The sequence below is a fragment of the Paramisgurnus dabryanus genome, chromosome 16 (genome assembly GCF_030506205.2).
Source record: "Paramisgurnus dabryanus chromosome 16, PD_genome_1.1, whole genome shotgun sequence".
Taxonomy (NCBI): Eukaryota; Metazoa; Chordata; class Actinopteri; order Cypriniformes; family Cobitidae; genus Paramisgurnus; species Paramisgurnus dabryanus.
The window spans coordinates 23,760,106-23,777,147 of record NC_133352.1 but is presented as its reverse complement, the minus strand read 5'-3'; the positions used below and the strand labels follow the sequence as shown (position 1 = coordinate 23,777,147).

The following is a 17,042-nucleotide window of genomic DNA, read 5'->3' as shown; positions in this document are numbered from 1 at the left end:
ATGTTACAAAGAGGTTAAGATTTAAGGAAATTGAAAACAATATTTGATTCATTAAAAGGTGACTGTCTGTCTCAAACATGCGTTTATGAATTAACTTTACAAACCCATGAAATCCCCTTTTCCCCTTAAGAATTCTGTTCAATTCACCAGAAAGCAGAAGCCAAACGCATTAGTCACAGTCTCAGGAGAGCAACTTAGGTCTTTGCATTTATTGCTCATTTTCATGTAAGCACTCAATAACTTGGGAAGTGGACAGGGCTGTCGGTATGATGAATGAACAGGTCAGATCTTATCTTGGGACTGTCCTTGCAACAACCCAAGGAGATAATCAACAACTGAGTACAATGTTAATGGGTCCCTAGAGAAAATAATATTGTAAGAATCAATTTCCTATTCACATCTTCTACAAAACTTGAAATCTATAGAAACCCATAGGGTTGTACAGTGCCTGTCTCTAAATAAATGTAAATATCAATTTATAAAAAGAAATGTTATTATATTAATATCATAACTTAATTATATTAATAAATATCAATTAGCCATTCATCACAACATGCTTAAACATTTCTAATGTGAATTTGGAAATAACTGTTTAATACATGGGAAATAAGCAAAAAAAAGTATGATAAATGATTAGTAAGAAATGTTTTAGATTTGGCACTGTTAGATCAAAAATAAAATGTAAGCAAATTAGTCATACTGACGTTGTTAACTTAGTATGAAAGGTCAGACTTATTTATATCAAATCATGCTGTGATAAAATGAATCATCAGGTTTTGTACAAACATGCAATGCACGCTGTCATTAAAATTAAAGAGGACATTCGTGTTAATTTTTCATTTCAACTATAAAAATATAAAAATATAATTTAGAGTAAAATCATTTAAAAAATGCTTAGACATTTGTACTCTATGTTAGTTAGACCCTATACATTGTCAGATTTTTTTTCATATTTAAACCACAGAGGTACATACTGGTACCAAAGGTTTATATCTGTACCTAAATGGTACATATTAGGACCTTTTCGCTGTCCCAGTGACAGTTTGGGACCATTTTAATATTTTTTTCTTTTTCCCAAATCAATGTAATCATGTATTCATTTCTTAAAGTGCATGATTATATAATGTTATAATCTGTTATATATGAGCTGGCTTGTCAATATGTATTGAAATGTACCTATCAGATATTTGATCGCTTTCGTCGGCCTCTCAGGGTTGTATGGATTGTATTTTGGTGATCCTGTGTCTTCAGATGTTCCCTGACAGCCTTATAAATGCTCCTGTCAAGATCTATTTCTCAGTGAACAGCATATCTACATTAAAGGAACAGGCTTTAACTCATATATACGAGAGAATATACAGTGTCACATCATGCATATTTGTATATCGCATTTAAAAATAGTCTGATCCTGTAGAAATAAAAATGTAGTTGAGATTATGCAAGTCTGTTCAATATCTAATAGTCTTTCTTTCTTTCTCCATCCCTCACACGTATACTGTCTGAGCCACACAGAAACCATTACTGATGAAAACTAATTTTAGAAACTAGGAACAAAATATTTTTCTTCCTGTCCAGCTGCCCATCCTTCAGATCCAACCTTAAGCTTAATGCCCTGTAATTTATAAAACCTGAAGGTCAAAATGAGATGTTTGGTAGATTTTTATACCATGGGCCTGTTAAATGCATTATTCTAAAATGTTTGTGTTGTTTATTGATTATCGGGTCTTGAAATAACCACCAGAGCAATGTTTGTGGTAACTGTGGTATAAGTGGAATAATTGACTCCTGTCCTTTGAATTATTTAAAAAAAACTTCGCTTTGCATCGTGCCGCATTACCACGTGTGCATTTTTCTTTATAATTCAACGGCCCGTCATCAATTATTCCTTACTTACAACTTTACAGACCTTGTTAAAAATGAGCAGAGGTAGTTATTAAGAATATGGAGCGCATCGACGCAGTGAGAATGCTTTTGGGGTAAATTCCACCCATTCCGCCCCATACTAAAGAAATGCTTTCAATCTTTCAAAAAAGCTACATTTCTCACTGTTGCCATCTGCCTTTAACACTACATATCATTCAAGCTGATTCTGGCTAAGTCCGAATAAAAAGAATGCAGGATACAGATGGAAAGAGATTAAGAGAATAAGAAGATGCTAATACAGATAATTTGCAGATAATTAAAAAAAATGATGATGGGATGATGTTACACAATGTATAGTTAATGAAATCTATCTAGCCCTGAGAACTACAAAATACAAAATTTGACAAATGATTTAAAGCCATTGTGCTTAAGAACTCGGCTTAATGGTGATGAAATCACTTTATAATAAACATCTTAAAAAGATAATAATTGCATTTTAAAATAATCGGAAATGGGATGCAAGATTATTTTCTATTAGGATTTTATGTCTAATTGTAATCACTTAATCTTTCCTCACACCGACCCTGTGGAATGAAAAGATGAGAAGTCAAACAGATTAATGCGTAATTGAGAATTGGAGATGTAATAAAAGAACAACTGTTCATTAGGATCTCAGTGACCTGACCCAGACTGATATGGTCTGATACGGTTTTCTCTCTCCTCTATTTAATTTCTTTACATCATTCCTTTTCCCTCTTTCAAACTGCTGCTTAATAGTTTCAAGCTGAGTTGCCTGAGGTGGGCCAACTGAGAAAATCATATGAAATTATATACCGGTAAGTGTGGTAAGAGGATCTGGCCATTTTTTTAATTGCTTCGCTTCTCACATTTCTGTGGCATTTTCATTTATCCAGCAGGAAATCACACATCTTTTGCTAAACAGTTTTCACAATTATCAAATGCATTGTTTATTTCATCACACGTGAGGGTTCGCTGACTTGTATGCTCACTTCTACATCCATAATATTTGCAGTGAAAACTGGTTGTTTTTGACCTGTGACCCTTTGTCTTTCTCTCTTTGGTATGATTGGCTGGTAGGGAAAAGGCAAAAGAGACAAAAGAGATTAGATTAGACCCTTTATTGTCATTGCACAAGGTATAATGAAATTTAGTGTCAATCCTAACGGCGCAAAAAAAGGTATCAAACAAACAAAAACAGAATATATAAGGTAGGTGATTTAATAAATAAATACTGCTTCAAGTACTAAACAACTTAGTATTGCACTTAACATATTACACACGTGAACAATGTATTTTAACCTAAGAAAATGCAAGATTCTTAAAAGAAATAGTTCACAATCTAGAATTTACATGATTTCATTCAAATGCCCAATGCATTATTTAAACACACGCAAATAATTTTTTTATTATTTTCATATAGCACCATGAAATTCAAATACCAAAAATTGCTTTATTTTAGGTGTTAGGTCTGTGTGAGGAACAGGCTGAAACTGAAGTCATTATTCACTTATAATCTTCACCTCTACTGGACCTCCCAAATCGTACATGGCATTTAACACCATGACATTATGAGCCACATGAGATCCGATGAGACAAGACTTCGTTGACGTCTAGTCTGCACCATAGATATGGTATGATTTAAGAGCCAAATGAAATTGAATTGAAAGTCTATTCCACACATATATCATATGGATCTTAATATTTTGGAACATTGCGCAAAGCTCGTATAAACCCAAGTGGGTTCGATTTTAAAAAGTGAATGTCAATGTTTGAACTATTCCTTAGATTACAACCTTCCTTGCTCCTTGTATAGGCTTCACTGCCCCTCAGAAAACCTTTCACTTCCAATGCAATCATGTTTAAAGTGATGATTTTCCCCCCAGTTCATTCTCCACATCCTTCACACTTTAATGCCTTAGAGACGGCTTGAAAAGCACAACCTGGGTTCTCTTTCTTCAGCATGTTGACATTGAATCAGTGCTGTGGGTCAGATGCGTGGGGTGAGAAATAATGACTTTTCGGTGAAAGCAAGGCAGACGTTCCTAAACCACAGGCAGACAGGTTAAAGTGCAATAGCTTTACAATTCTTACCATTCCTGTGGTGAATCCAAGGGTCCTGTAAAATACAGAGTACTCCATCAGCAGGCAGACATTACTGGCTGTCTGTCACCATGACAACAGGCACACACATGGGGGCTACACACACAAAGCCCACTTTATTCCTGAAAACACTCAATAGTTACTCTTAGATTGTTCATGCACAGCAAGAACGTTCACCAGCCCTGAACAAAAGCTGTGAAACTATCTTCTTTTTATTCTTAGTGATTACTAAGGCAGTTTAATTCAGACAGACAAGCAGGAAGCATTTGACATGATGTGTACGCAAGTATGGATATGTGGATACATCCAAGCCTTACCCTATATGAGCCCTCTTGCTTCATCACTTCATCACCCTCCAAAAATCAGAAGACACATCTGTCCAAGTTGGGAAGAATAACCTCTGCGCTGCCCCAGTGGCTTTACAGAGAATTGGACTGCAATAAATAGAAAGGTCATTTTCTCCAGACCAATTAAGGAGGAGGGAAATCCTTCTGTTAAATATCAAATTGGATTTTTTAGAATGCCATCTTCAGCATATTAATGAATAATTGTTTAGACTTAAGGTAATGTCTGCTTTTTACATTCTCATTGGTTTAGTAAAGAAATTTTTGCTCATATTGATAAGAAAATCTTTCTTTCTTTTATTTTTTTAAAGCACAAATCAATATACAAGCAAGGGAATTGGTAGAAACTGTTGTGTTATCTTCCTTTTTTCTTCAAGGGAAAATTCTGTGCATTTTCTGAGTTCCTATTGTCATTTAAAGGAATTATTCAAGCTTGTTATTGCTCATTTTGGGCATGGTTTCAGAAAGAGACTTACACTTTGAAAAGTTTAAACCATTCTTATAAAATACTGTCTAGGCTAAACTTAATACAAGATAGAAAATTAAAATCCTGACAGAATTTCTCACTCTCATGTCATGCCAAAACATTTAATTGTATTTTTTTTATGGAGAGAAGAGACAAAAGACGACATTTTAAATACTCACCATGAGCTTGTACTTTCATGCACTTGCAATAAAATGCAGCTTTAAATCTTAACAAAAGACACAACACATCATCAATGCCTGTATTAAATGTGATTGCATAGAAAGTTGCATAGAAATGCATTTTTTGTCAGAACTGTACCTTATCTGTTAGTGGGGTGGTACCCTCAAAGGAATATCTTTGTACCTTGATGGATAAACAACACTTTGAATTATTGTATCTTTTTGGGTTCAATATTAATGGCCTATGTGCACCTTTAAGGACCAATTTTGTACGAGATTAATGTTAGGGGTACAAAATATTTAACTTATACTTTTAAATAGGTCCCTAAGGTGTTTTGTATACCTTTAAAAGTACAAGTCCCCTGCTATTGAAAGTAACCAAGGGGACTATTTTCGGGGAGTGCGTAATATCACTATGCCTGCTGCAGCCATGTTACAGCAGCAAAGTCCTTGATTATTATGCAAGAATAAGAGTATAGTCCTAGCCATATCTGCCTACAAAATTGTCTCTTTTAATTTTTCGTCTGTCTTAGTACATGATGTAACTACAGAAGAGTCAAGTTTTAAAAGGAAAAAAATCTAAACTTTTTGGTTATTTTTTAGCATGATGCTAATGGTCTATTCAGATTCAATGGATTATGCTAAGCTATGCTAAAAGTGCTAGTGCCAGACCCGGAGATCAGCTGAATGGATTCCAAAATGATAAGAATCAAATGTTTAACTATAGGGGAGCTGGAAAATTTGCATATTTAAAAAAAGTGGAATGTCCCACTCCCTTTAAGTGTTTTATTAATCAAAATCAATGTCTTTATTCATAAATATGTCCTTGTTAGTGTCAAATGACCTCTGCCAATGACTTTTCTTAGTAAGCTTAGAATTTCTTCTCTTTGCTTACATTGAACGATGTAAGTCCAAGGAGGCTTCCATGTCATTCAACCATACTGATAAACTAGCAGAGAGGGACAAAAAGCAGCCTACCAACACGTTTCCACAATGCGTTTTCATTCAGAACACGTGAACCAGCTGAAACAGACAAGGAGATCAGTGATTACATAACGGCTACCGTAGTTGCAACACGCATTTGGAAAAGTGATGCGCTAGAGAGCACTATTCTTTTGAATGCAAAATACAATTTCACCACTAGATGGGAGTAAATCCTACTTATTGTCCCTTTAACTGAAACAGGAAGAACATAACTATAGAGAAGACCCCCCCCCCCTTTTTTTAAATAACCAATTGCTTTAATTTATGGTAGAGTCCAGCAAAGACGAACTGCATCAAAACGTAAAGTCCGGGACGCTTCATCTAAAGAGCATTTGATTGGACAGGACATTTGATGAGAAGCTGAACTGTAGGATGATGTCATAAAAATTTTGACCTTTTTTAGGCCACGCGCAAAACTCTTTTGAATGCTTATATCTTCTGTATGAGAATTTTCTCAGTTTTTGGACCATACCAGTTCATATTGCTTAAGCCTTAAGTATTTATACTAAAAGTAAAAAAGGTTTAAGGGGATTTAAACAATACAGCAGGCAAGATGGAAATATATGTGACATCTTTTTTGACAAATTACATCTCTGTAAAACATGAATAAGAGTCTGTCAGAGCCTCATTTCTATAACCCAATGTGTTTGTTATTTATACCATCTGCAGTTCTCATTGTACTTAACCAAAAAGTGTTTAGTGTCTAGTACTGTTCAGGGGGGAAACAAGTGATACAGAACATCCCTTGTTGCCACGGTAACCATTGCCTATCAAGGACGGCAAAGTAATAAGTCTAAGGGAGTGGCAGGGGGGTGGGGAAGTGTGTTACCAAATCCAAAGGGATGGAAACAATGGAGAGCGTGTTGCAGAAAGAGAAGAGAAACGGAAAGGAAGAGCAAGATGTAACTGGGACTCAAGTGAATTGAGCTCATGCACCATTTCTTCACCTCCACCCCCAACTCCCAGCACCATCATTATCACTATCAACAACATTTGTCTCTGTTGGGGTCTCCCTCATAAAAATCACATCATCTTTTTTTATTACTACTGTGGCTGAGCAGCTAAGACTTGCCTCATCACCCATGGAGGATGGTGTTTCAGTCGAGGGGCCAGCGACGTGCCCGTCTCCAGAGGGAAGGTGCTAAAGGAGTTCCTGCACCCCATTATTTACTGCTAGCAGCCTATAGAGATATGCAGGCTGTCCAAACCGGCATTCCTGGCTTCTACCTACAATGTTTCATTTAAACCACTAGCTGGAAAAAATAGCCAGAAAACTTGCATTTGTCATTCAGGACAGAGTCCGGTAATGTAAATACATGAAAACATTGAATTGGTTTTGCATGTATAAATGTTTACTAGTATAAACAATGTCACATACTTGCAACATTATACAGTATACTACAAAATTTGCTGATTTCAATGAATATGCAATAAATATATGACGCATCAACTTTATAAGTCTTTATAAGTTAATTCTCATTTATTGTCTTAATTAATATATTTATTAATTTAAAATATATATATGAAAGATATGCCCACATAAATAATATTTTTACATACACTATATTGCCAAAAGTTTTAGGACACCTGCCTTACATGAACCTGAATGACATCCTATCCTTAAAGGGACACTCCACTTTTTTTGAAAATATGCTAATTTTTCAGCTCCCCTAGAGTTAAACATTTAATTTTTACCGTTTTGTAATCCATTCAGCTGATCTCCGGGTCTGGCGCTACCACTTTTAGCATAGCTTTGCACAATCCATTGAATCTGATTAGACCATTAGCATCACGCTCAAACATAACCAAAGAGTTTAAAACTTGACTCTTCTGTACATCGGGTACTAAGACCGACAGAAAATTAAAAGTTGTGATTTTCTAGGCAGATATGGCTAGGAACAGGCGTAATAATCAAGGACTTTGCTGCCATAACATGGCTGCAGCAGGCACAATGATATTACGTAGTGGCCGAAAATAGTCCCCTGCTATTGAAAGATACTAAGAGTACCATTCTCAAGTACCGTTCTCCTGGCAACCGCCAAACCCAGACTCGTCCGTCGGAATGCAAGACAGAGAAATGAGATTTGTCACTTCAGAGAACACGTATCCACTGCTAGTGGCGTGCTTTCTGACGCTTTGCATTCAAGGTCAGTGGTTTTCAAACTGGGGACCGCGAGATGGTGCCAGGGGGGCCCCAGTTTTATGACATTTTATGAAATATATTAATTTATCATGAATTCTGTGTAATTAAACCTAAAAAAATAAGGCTACTAATCAAAAGCACTACGTTTTTGTATTAATTTTATGTTTTTTTTTTTATTAAAATGTTGAGTTTTAAAACTGTTTTTTGTCACAAATTTTCTTTGGGGGGGCCGCGAAGGAATGCACCGTACACAAGGGGGGCCACACGCTGAAAAAGTTTGGGAACCACTGAACTAGGTGATGTAAGGCTTGGATGCAGCTGCTCGGCCATGGAAACCCTCGGCCATGGAAACCAACACCCGAATTCAATGATTTGGAAGGGTGTCCCAAAACTTTTGCCAATATAGTGTATATATTTTTATTTTAATATAGAAATTTCTATAAAAGGTCATGCATTCTGCCCTGACCCACCAGGCATTACTATTTTCATTCTGTGCACAGCTCCATGTTTCTTGACAACAACCCAGAATAAATCACATAACCGTGTAGGCACAACTTAATTAGATGCTTTCTCGCTTCGTGACAGTTTATAGCTCAGGTGAGGAAAACAGTACGAAGCATAACACATAATGAAGCCCAAACTCTTAAACTTGTGTTGACGTTAGTTTCCAGGAGCGAGCAATTCCCCTGACAACTAATGCACAATATTGCTGCTCATAATTATTGGCTGAAGTGAAATAAACATGAAAAACAAGTCTTTACATCAAAAGAAGTTGGTATTTTCACACTCTCAGCACTCCAGAGTCAAACCACATAGGGTCTCTGCTGAATCATGAATATCATGGAGAAACAAAACAATAATTACGAGTTGGTCTCCCTGTAATGTCATTCAGAAGCAGCAATTCGCTTTAAACATAATTCCAGCATGAACCAAGAGGTACTGCAGGAAAGATTTCACACACGTGCCTTAAATTGATTCTTCAATATCACAAACTAATTTTAATTCAATTTAGCCTCCAGCAAGTGGATTGCATGTTTCTATGTGTGCTGCTCATGTGTAACAAGAAGGACATAGAGTGTGCATTTAGTGTAATGAACAATTCGCAATGGAGTGCATTGAGGAAAAACACCAGAATCCCAAATTGATAAAACAAGTGAAGATCTTTATAAAACTATTTATAATCCTATTGCTCAGGAATTTTGTTTACAACAGGTGCATCCAATGTCTAAGGAATCAATCAGTTGGTTTGGCATAGATTATTCTATGTGCTCAAATGTATAAATTAATGTTACATTTATTGTAACTTTACAGATAGCACATGCAGTATAAATCTATTGGTTAACATGTGATATAAATGTCCTGCCATCTTCAAAACCAATGGCACTATTTAAACATTTTACAATAAACTTTTGGTAAATATCAAAGCAAAATATTAAATTAAAAACATAATGTGACTTTCTCTTGGCAAGAGAGAAAACGGAGCATATTTTATGTAGGAATATACTGGCATTCTCATGGGTCATCGATTTCACCATGTCCTATTTACCGGCAATACTGCAGTAATAAGCACTTCTATCTAATTACTACAAGAGCAAAAGATCATTTGGTCCTAACAAAAGATTGTAAAAGGCCACACTATTACAGTGAAGTACGTAATCATACCATTCAAGAAGGTCATTCCTGTTCACTCTGAGATGCTTAAAGAGCTGCAAGCGGGATCATGTATCGATCACAATATTAAAATTGATTTTCTCAAAATATACTAGGGCTCTCTCACACCAGCCTTGTAACTCTTCAATGAAGGAGTTGCTGTGAGATCATTGTTAATAATGTTTGAGGGTAAAAAACCAAACCATTATTTGAAACCATTCTCAAAGCAACCAGATACTCGAATTATAATTAAGACCATAATTTCTAAAGTTGCCCATTTGACAGGCATCTTCATAAAGGGACAGAGCACTAAAGAGAGACGTTTGGTCTTGCTCCACCTTCTGTTTTATTAGTGAAGTATATAACCATAGCTCCACCCAGACTGATGCAATTACATTTTGCTTTTCATCACGTTTGTGTGCTCCATGGGAACTGAAGCCATAACTAAGATATTGTTAGCACCACACACTATCTGTTTCTTTACATAAAAGCTTTGCCAGAAATCGAGCTACTAGATGAAATATTACAAATTTACAGGAATGGAGTGCATACTGAAAAGATCATAAAGCACTGCCTGACACTTTCTTACAAAGGAAATTAAGTGCAACGTGTTGTTTGAATGGATGTACTATGAAGACTGGGACAACAGAAATGAATGTTTTAGATGGACTCTACTACACAGGCACATTTGATAACAACTTTAATGAGAAATGTTATAGCTGTAGGAGAGCTATAGGACAGGCACTGATCTTTGAAAAGATGCTGATAAATTAGCTACTATATAAGACACAAAACAACAAACCACATTGGGGATTCTCCCACACATCCCTCCCATAACTCTTTTTCTTTAAGCTGTTATTTTATAACATATCTATACATAAGACAGTGTTGACAGCCAGTTCAATTACATGTCACAGTGGCAAAATTAAATACGATGGATGGGCATTTGCTCACAAGGGAGAAATGGGTGGGCTTTGGGCACTTACAATCCACCCCCTAGAAAAATACAGCTCAGGTGCAGATGCTGCTCATCCTATGAAATAGTACAGACATCAAAAAAGTCTGAGAATTTATTACCGCTTCACATTCAGGTTCTGCCATAGTACTAAAGCCAAGCATGCTGCTGACTGGTCCATCTATCAGGAACCACAAGAAAAAATCTGAACTCTGACATTTGGAGGCCTTTGCACCATTGCCTTGGTTCTGATATAAACTACTGTGAGTGACAAATTGGTTTTATCTTGCTTGATCCCCCCCAAAGCTTAATGCAATTTTTGGTTGAAATTAGGGTTGCCACACCCTTGACATTTGTGAAAAGGTCAGAGGTTGTTTGGTCTGGAAATTAAGCGCTTTATGTCTAATTAAAGTCAGATTATGGTTTCAGTATGCTCATAAATCATGCAATGGCAACCACATTATCATTAAGTGTAACATTAATTATCTTGCAACACCAGGCTTTCTTACACCTGTGCAAAACATTCGCCATTGAAAAATGTATTGTTTATAGTTATAAGTGAATAAGTTAAAGTATCTTGGATTAACAGCCAGGGGTTAGGCTACATTAGAATAATATTAACAATAATAAAACAGAAATTACATAAACCAAAAAGGGAAATGTTAGAAATGAAATGAATTTATAATACAAATATTAAAATGTTTAGTAATACATATATTTCTTAACACTACCTACCTCCAGCTTTTGTGTAAACAGTCCATGGTAAACAGACAGCGCACGTGACGTCACAGGGAACGCACGTGCAAAGCTGACTGCTGCGCGCCTGCCAACGCGGAAGTGCAACTGCTTTATGCTCTTTTTGCAGTCATGCACGAGCAGAAAGCAGAGATGAGCATCTCAAACATATTTTTTATCGTGGCTGTGGCGTTATTGACCCGAGTCTGTGCGCTGGATAACGGCCTGGCGATAACTCCCATCATGGGCTGGTTGCACTGGGAGAGATTCATGTGTAACATCGACTGTGATGCGGACCCCCAAAACTGCATAAGGTGAGCGTTTGATGTAAATTGTGTATGATGTGATAGAATACCAACTGACAAATTATTAAAAAAAAAAACAGGTATTCTTTGGCCAGTAGTACATTCTCAGTATACAATAATAGACAATAACAAAACGTACATTGTAAATACCACAGAATTTAAATGTGCATAATTTAAATATGGTAATCATTTAGTTTATATCATATAGTAACATTAACTACCCATATATCATAGGATGATAACACAAGATTAATAGACCCTTTTACTGTTTGTACACAATGATGACGTGACAACGGATGCGCGCGCAGTTTGGAAACGGAAGTATGGCAAGAATCAGCACAGACAGAGAAAGTTATTTTAAAAAGTTGACTTATTTTAATAAAATTTCTGAGTTGCTAACACGTTAAAACAGGGGTGGGCATTCCTGGTCCTGGAGGGCCACGATACTGCAAAGTTTAGCTCCAACCCCAAATCAAACACACCCGACCTAAAATTCCCACCCCTGCCGAAATGCGCGCACAGGCTATTAAATCACGTGGGTTGTAAAAGGGTATTACATTAATTAAAGTCACCTTAAAATGAAGTTTTTTTTTGTATAAATATGTTAGGCTTAAAATTATCTCTAAACAAAGGTGCTTTAAATTTAGCAGATATATGCAAAAGTACAGTCTTTATACATGAAACCTTCAGGAGCTACCAAAGACAAGAATAACCCATGTCTAGTGGGTATGCGCATTGACATCTTAAACCTAAGTAAAAGAAAATGTACTTACTTTTTTAAAACTTCATAGTTTTAGACAAAAGCATTTTCTTTTCACATACATTTAGAATAAAAAAAGACCATAACACAAATAATAATACTATGAATAACAATAACAAGCTACGATAGCACATGCTAGCAACCGGCTGTGCATTTCAAGGCTGTGCATTCTTTACCTACCTAAATGTCAATGTAAAATAAAATAACTGATATGCATACAGATATTAAATGAAACAGACAGCTATGAAAGCTATAACCAAGTATATTAAGCAAAAGAAAACCAGGCACTCAAATACAGAAGTCCCATACGTTTTATATTACCTAAATTACGATGTAAAAACTACAAAGGGAGTACTGTTAAGAACAGATGCTAAATTTCACACATGCCCACATGCACAGAAAATCTGTCTGGGCAGATGTTGACCACTATAAGTCCTTTCTTTCGATGCCATTGTTTGTCCTGACAGAGAGGAGCTGTTCATGGAGATGGCAGATGTGATGGTGAAGGAGGGATGGAAGGATGCTGGATATGAGTATGTGTGCATTGATGACTGCTGGCCCACACACAACAGGGATGCCCAGGGCCGTCTGCAAGCCGATCCCAAAAGGTTTCCTAGTGGGATCAAAAAATTGGCTGATTATGTACGTGTCTGCTGACAACACAGAGGTGACATGCATTGGACCTACAGAAGTATACTCACCCCTATGCCACTCAAACTTTATACTTTTTAGTGATAAACATTTAGTCTGTTTATCACACATACTGTAGCTCTCATGTATCACTTTCAGGGATGTTATTGGTGCAATTACAATCTACCTTCATGGTTAGTAAAAGTATATTCTGCTTAATAACACTAAACAGCTAATTCCTAAAAAGAACAAAAAGTCATACATGATTGGAGTGTCAGGGGTTTAAAGATAATCTCAGAATTTTGAATAAACTCTCACTTTTGTGCAAGCATTAAGTTTTCATGATAAAACCGGTATTAACACTATTTTGTTTCAATTTATAACAATATGAAAAACATATTTTGTAGTGCTCCAAATTTTTGGTCAGGTATATATCGCCCCCTAGTGTTCTGTTGCTGTTAACACTTCAGCCATTAGTCAAAAAATGAAACAAACGCACTCCGTCCGAGGTGCAAGTCAAAAAGAATATATCCAAATATATAGTAAAAAAATAGTGACTGCACACTAACACTGCAGCCATTCCCACCATTCAACTGCATACAGTTTAACATTAGAGGAAATGACATTACAGCTTTGTGTCCACAGGTTCATGCCAAAGGTCTGAAGCTGGGAATATATGCAGATGTGGGCGAATACACATGTGAACATTACCCTGGGAGTTTGGGTTACTATGACATTGATGCAAAAACCTTTGCGGAGTGGGGCGTGGATCTGTTAAAATTTGATGGTTGCTTTATGCCTGATTGGCATCTGTTTGGAGAAGGTAAATGCATACACTCGTTTGGGCAGTATTTAATTAAGTATTGCTTGCTTTGTTGTCACTCTGGCATTTCAATGTTTTTTAGGCTATACAAACATGTCAAGAGCTTTAAACCAGACCGGAAGAGGAATTGTGTACTCCTGTGAATGGCCATTATATGAGTGGGATTATCAGCAGGTGATAGGTGGAAAATACATTGAAATATTTTAATAGAAAAATGTATTTCTTATTGTTAAGTTAATTTATATTGGTCAATTTGATATGAGTCGACTCTTACCATACTTTGATTATATAATGTTTTGTAAATAAATAATTGTTTTATGTTTATTGTTTTAAAACAAATTAAATTGAAGTAATTTTATAAATATTGATCTTCCTGGTGACATGTTAGCCTGATTATGAGGCTATTCGCAAGACCTGTAACCACTGGCGAAACTATGGAGACATCTTTGACCAGTGGGCAAGTGTGAAAAGCATCCTGGACTGGACAGCTGATCATCAGAAGATCCTGGTACCAATAGCAGGACCTGGTGGATGGAATGACCCTGATATGGTATGAAGCATCTCATCTATAGACATTATTAGTAGCAGATGAATATATATAAAAAAAGGTTAGTTTTATTACATTCGCGTACATTTAAAAAACAGACATCATCAAGCTACACCATTGTTGTTGTTTAGCGATCTCTAGTGGCAAAAATTACATATTGTGTGGTTTTTACATGTGTAGTTGTAAATAAGTTTTTGATAAAACCTAGCCTAATACACATAAAACCACTGTAAATATTTTTGGTTTTGATACATCAAGCTGATCATAGGGAACTTTGGCCTGAGCCATGATCAACAGCAGACTCAGATGGCCTTCTGGGCTATTATGGCAGCCCCACTCCTGATGTCCAACGACCTGCGAAACATTTGCCCCAAAGCCAAAGAACTACTGCAAAACAAACAGATCATTGCCATCAGCCAGGACCCTCTGGGCCAACAGGGCTATCGAACTATCAAGGTAATGTTTCTTAGCCAACCCTTTGTTTCCTTTCATATCAACATAAAGGGTTATTAACAGTACAACATTCCACTCTGTTCACAGTCTGACAATTTTGAGGTATGGGAACGGCCCTTGTCACGTAACAGACTGGCCCTAGCAGTGATAAATAGACAGGAGATCGGCGGCTCACGCAGATTCATCATTTCTTTGGCGACGCTGCCCAGTTGGCAGATCTGCAATCCAAAGTGCAATGTAACGCAGATCCTGCCCATGTACAAGGAATTGGGTGTCCAGGATCTCTTGTCAGAGTTGGTGGTCCGAGTCAATCCTACAGGAACAGCGCTTCTCACTGTTAACCCTCTGAAAGGCAAACCTGATGACACCCTGTGAAATGACTTAAAAAAGTGAACCAAAACCAAGGAAGTTTAAGCAGAGAAAAGGGAAACTTACTAATGTGATGGAGTTGCAGTTTCTATAAAATGCTTTATTGAAATATACAGAATCAGGTTTTAATGTTTTGTTTAAAGCAGTTGTTCTCAAACTGGGGGCCGCAAGATGATGCCAGGGGGCCCCACTTTTATGACATTTTATAAAATACATTTATTTTTCATGAACTCTGTGTAATTAAACCTAAAAAAATAGGGCTACTAACCAACAGCACTACTTTGGATGAATCAATATGTTTTGTTTAATTAAAATGTTACATTTTAGAACAGTTTTTTGTATTAAATTTTCTTTGGGGGGGGGGTGAGAAGGAATGCACCGTACACAAGGGGGGCCACACGCGGAAAAAGTTTGAGAACCACTGATTTAAAATATGCATCTAGGAATTACATGAAGTTAGACATCATTTTATACTGAATATTAAACTAATTCACAAAGCACTTTAACTTAAATATATAATCACTTTTTTCTGATAATCGCTACTCTGTACCCAAGTTTGTATACAAACTTTCTATACCAACAGAACTCATACTGTACTGTGATTTTAAGAAACTGTACTGCCAAACTTTGTAACTGACCTCAGGGAGTTTTTTTTTTTTAATAGTTGGGTCTTGTTTGGAAAATCAAATAAAGGATTTGTGAACAATTTATTGGTATTTTACTACTTTGGTAAGCACAATATACTCAATATACTACTCAGTTGCTATTATCATATTAGGCTATATTATAATATTGCCATTAAATGCTATTGTATTATAATATAAATATAAAAATTATGTCATATCTTTATATATATATATATATATATATATATATATATATACACACACACACATATATATATATATATATATATATATATACACACACACACACACACACATATATATATATATATATACACATATATATATATATATATATATATATATATATATATATATTAGGGCTGTCAAAAGATTAATCGCGATTAATCGCATCCAACATAAAAGTTTGTGTTTACATAGCATATGTGTGTGTACTGTGTATAAATATTATGTATATATAAATACACACACATTCATGTATATATTTAAGAAATATTTGCATTTAAATACTGTATATACATTTCTATAATTTATATTATATATAAATATAAATATTTTATATATAAATATAACAATTTTTTTTTTAATATATACATGATTGGGTGTGTTTTTATATATAAATAATAATTATACACAGTACACACACATATGTTATGTAAACACAAACTTTTATTTTGGATGCGATTAATCGCGATTAATCTTTTGACAGCCCTAATATATATATATATATATATATATATATATATATATATATATATATATATATATAAATAATAAAGAAATTAATGTAGTTTCAACTATTTACATTATTAGCGCCACCGTGTGTTTTGGAGGGGCATGTATATATTTGTCCAAACTGAGGGTGTAATAAGTCATGTTCTTAAAGCATTGGTGCATTTTGGGTGCCTTTCATAATTGATGTGTAGCCTACATAAAGCATAGCTTACAAATTAAGACTTAGGCCTGGTTTCACAGAAAAGCCAGAACTAGGCCTTAGTTAAATTTAGACATGTAAGCATTCATACAGGAGTGTATCTTAAGACACATCAAAGCCACTGGCATATTTTA

The 17,042-nt window shown here is 35.6% G+C and overlaps 1 protein-coding gene across 2 annotated transcripts; it reads left to right on the top strand.

The window, feature by feature from the left end:
• Window positions 1-11,489: 11,489 nt before the first annotated feature.
• Window positions 11,490-16,035, top strand: gla (galactosidase, alpha). 2 transcript variants are annotated; one of them, XM_065273068.2, is made up of 7 exons: window positions 11,490-11,754; window positions 12,973-13,147; window positions 13,781-13,958; window positions 14,041-14,132; window positions 14,347-14,508; window positions 14,764-14,961; window positions 15,046-16,035. In XM_065273068.2, the coding sequence occupies exons 1-7, from the start codon at window positions 11,573-11,575 to the stop codon at window positions 15,331-15,333; spliced, it is 1,275 nt and encodes a 424-aa protein (XP_065129140.1). In that variant the 5' UTR covers window positions 11,490-11,572; the 3' UTR covers window positions 15,334-16,035. The 2 variants fall into 2 exon arrangements, with proteins under 2 accessions (XP_065129140.1, XP_065129142.1); XM_065273070.2 differs by having other exon boundaries at window positions 11,612-11,754; window positions 12,973-13,172.
• The last annotated feature ends 1,007 nt before the right edge of the window (window positions 16,036-17,042 follow it).

What these genes read in the sequence shown, in the direction of transcription:
- gla (XM_065273068.2), top strand. Translation starts at nt 11,573, where the DNA reads ATGCACGAGCAGAAAGCAGAGATGAGCATCTCAAACATATTTTTTATC. An exon ending in GACCCCCAAAACTGCATAAG is followed by an intron (nt 11,755 to 12,972) that starts GTGAGCGTTTGA and finishes TTGTCCTGACAG; the next exon opens with AGAGGAGCTGTTCATGGAGA. An exon ending in AGGGCTATCGAACTATCAAG is followed by an intron (nt 14,962 to 15,045) that starts GTAATGTTTCTT and finishes CTCTGTTCACAG; the next exon opens with TCTGACAATTTTGAGGTATG.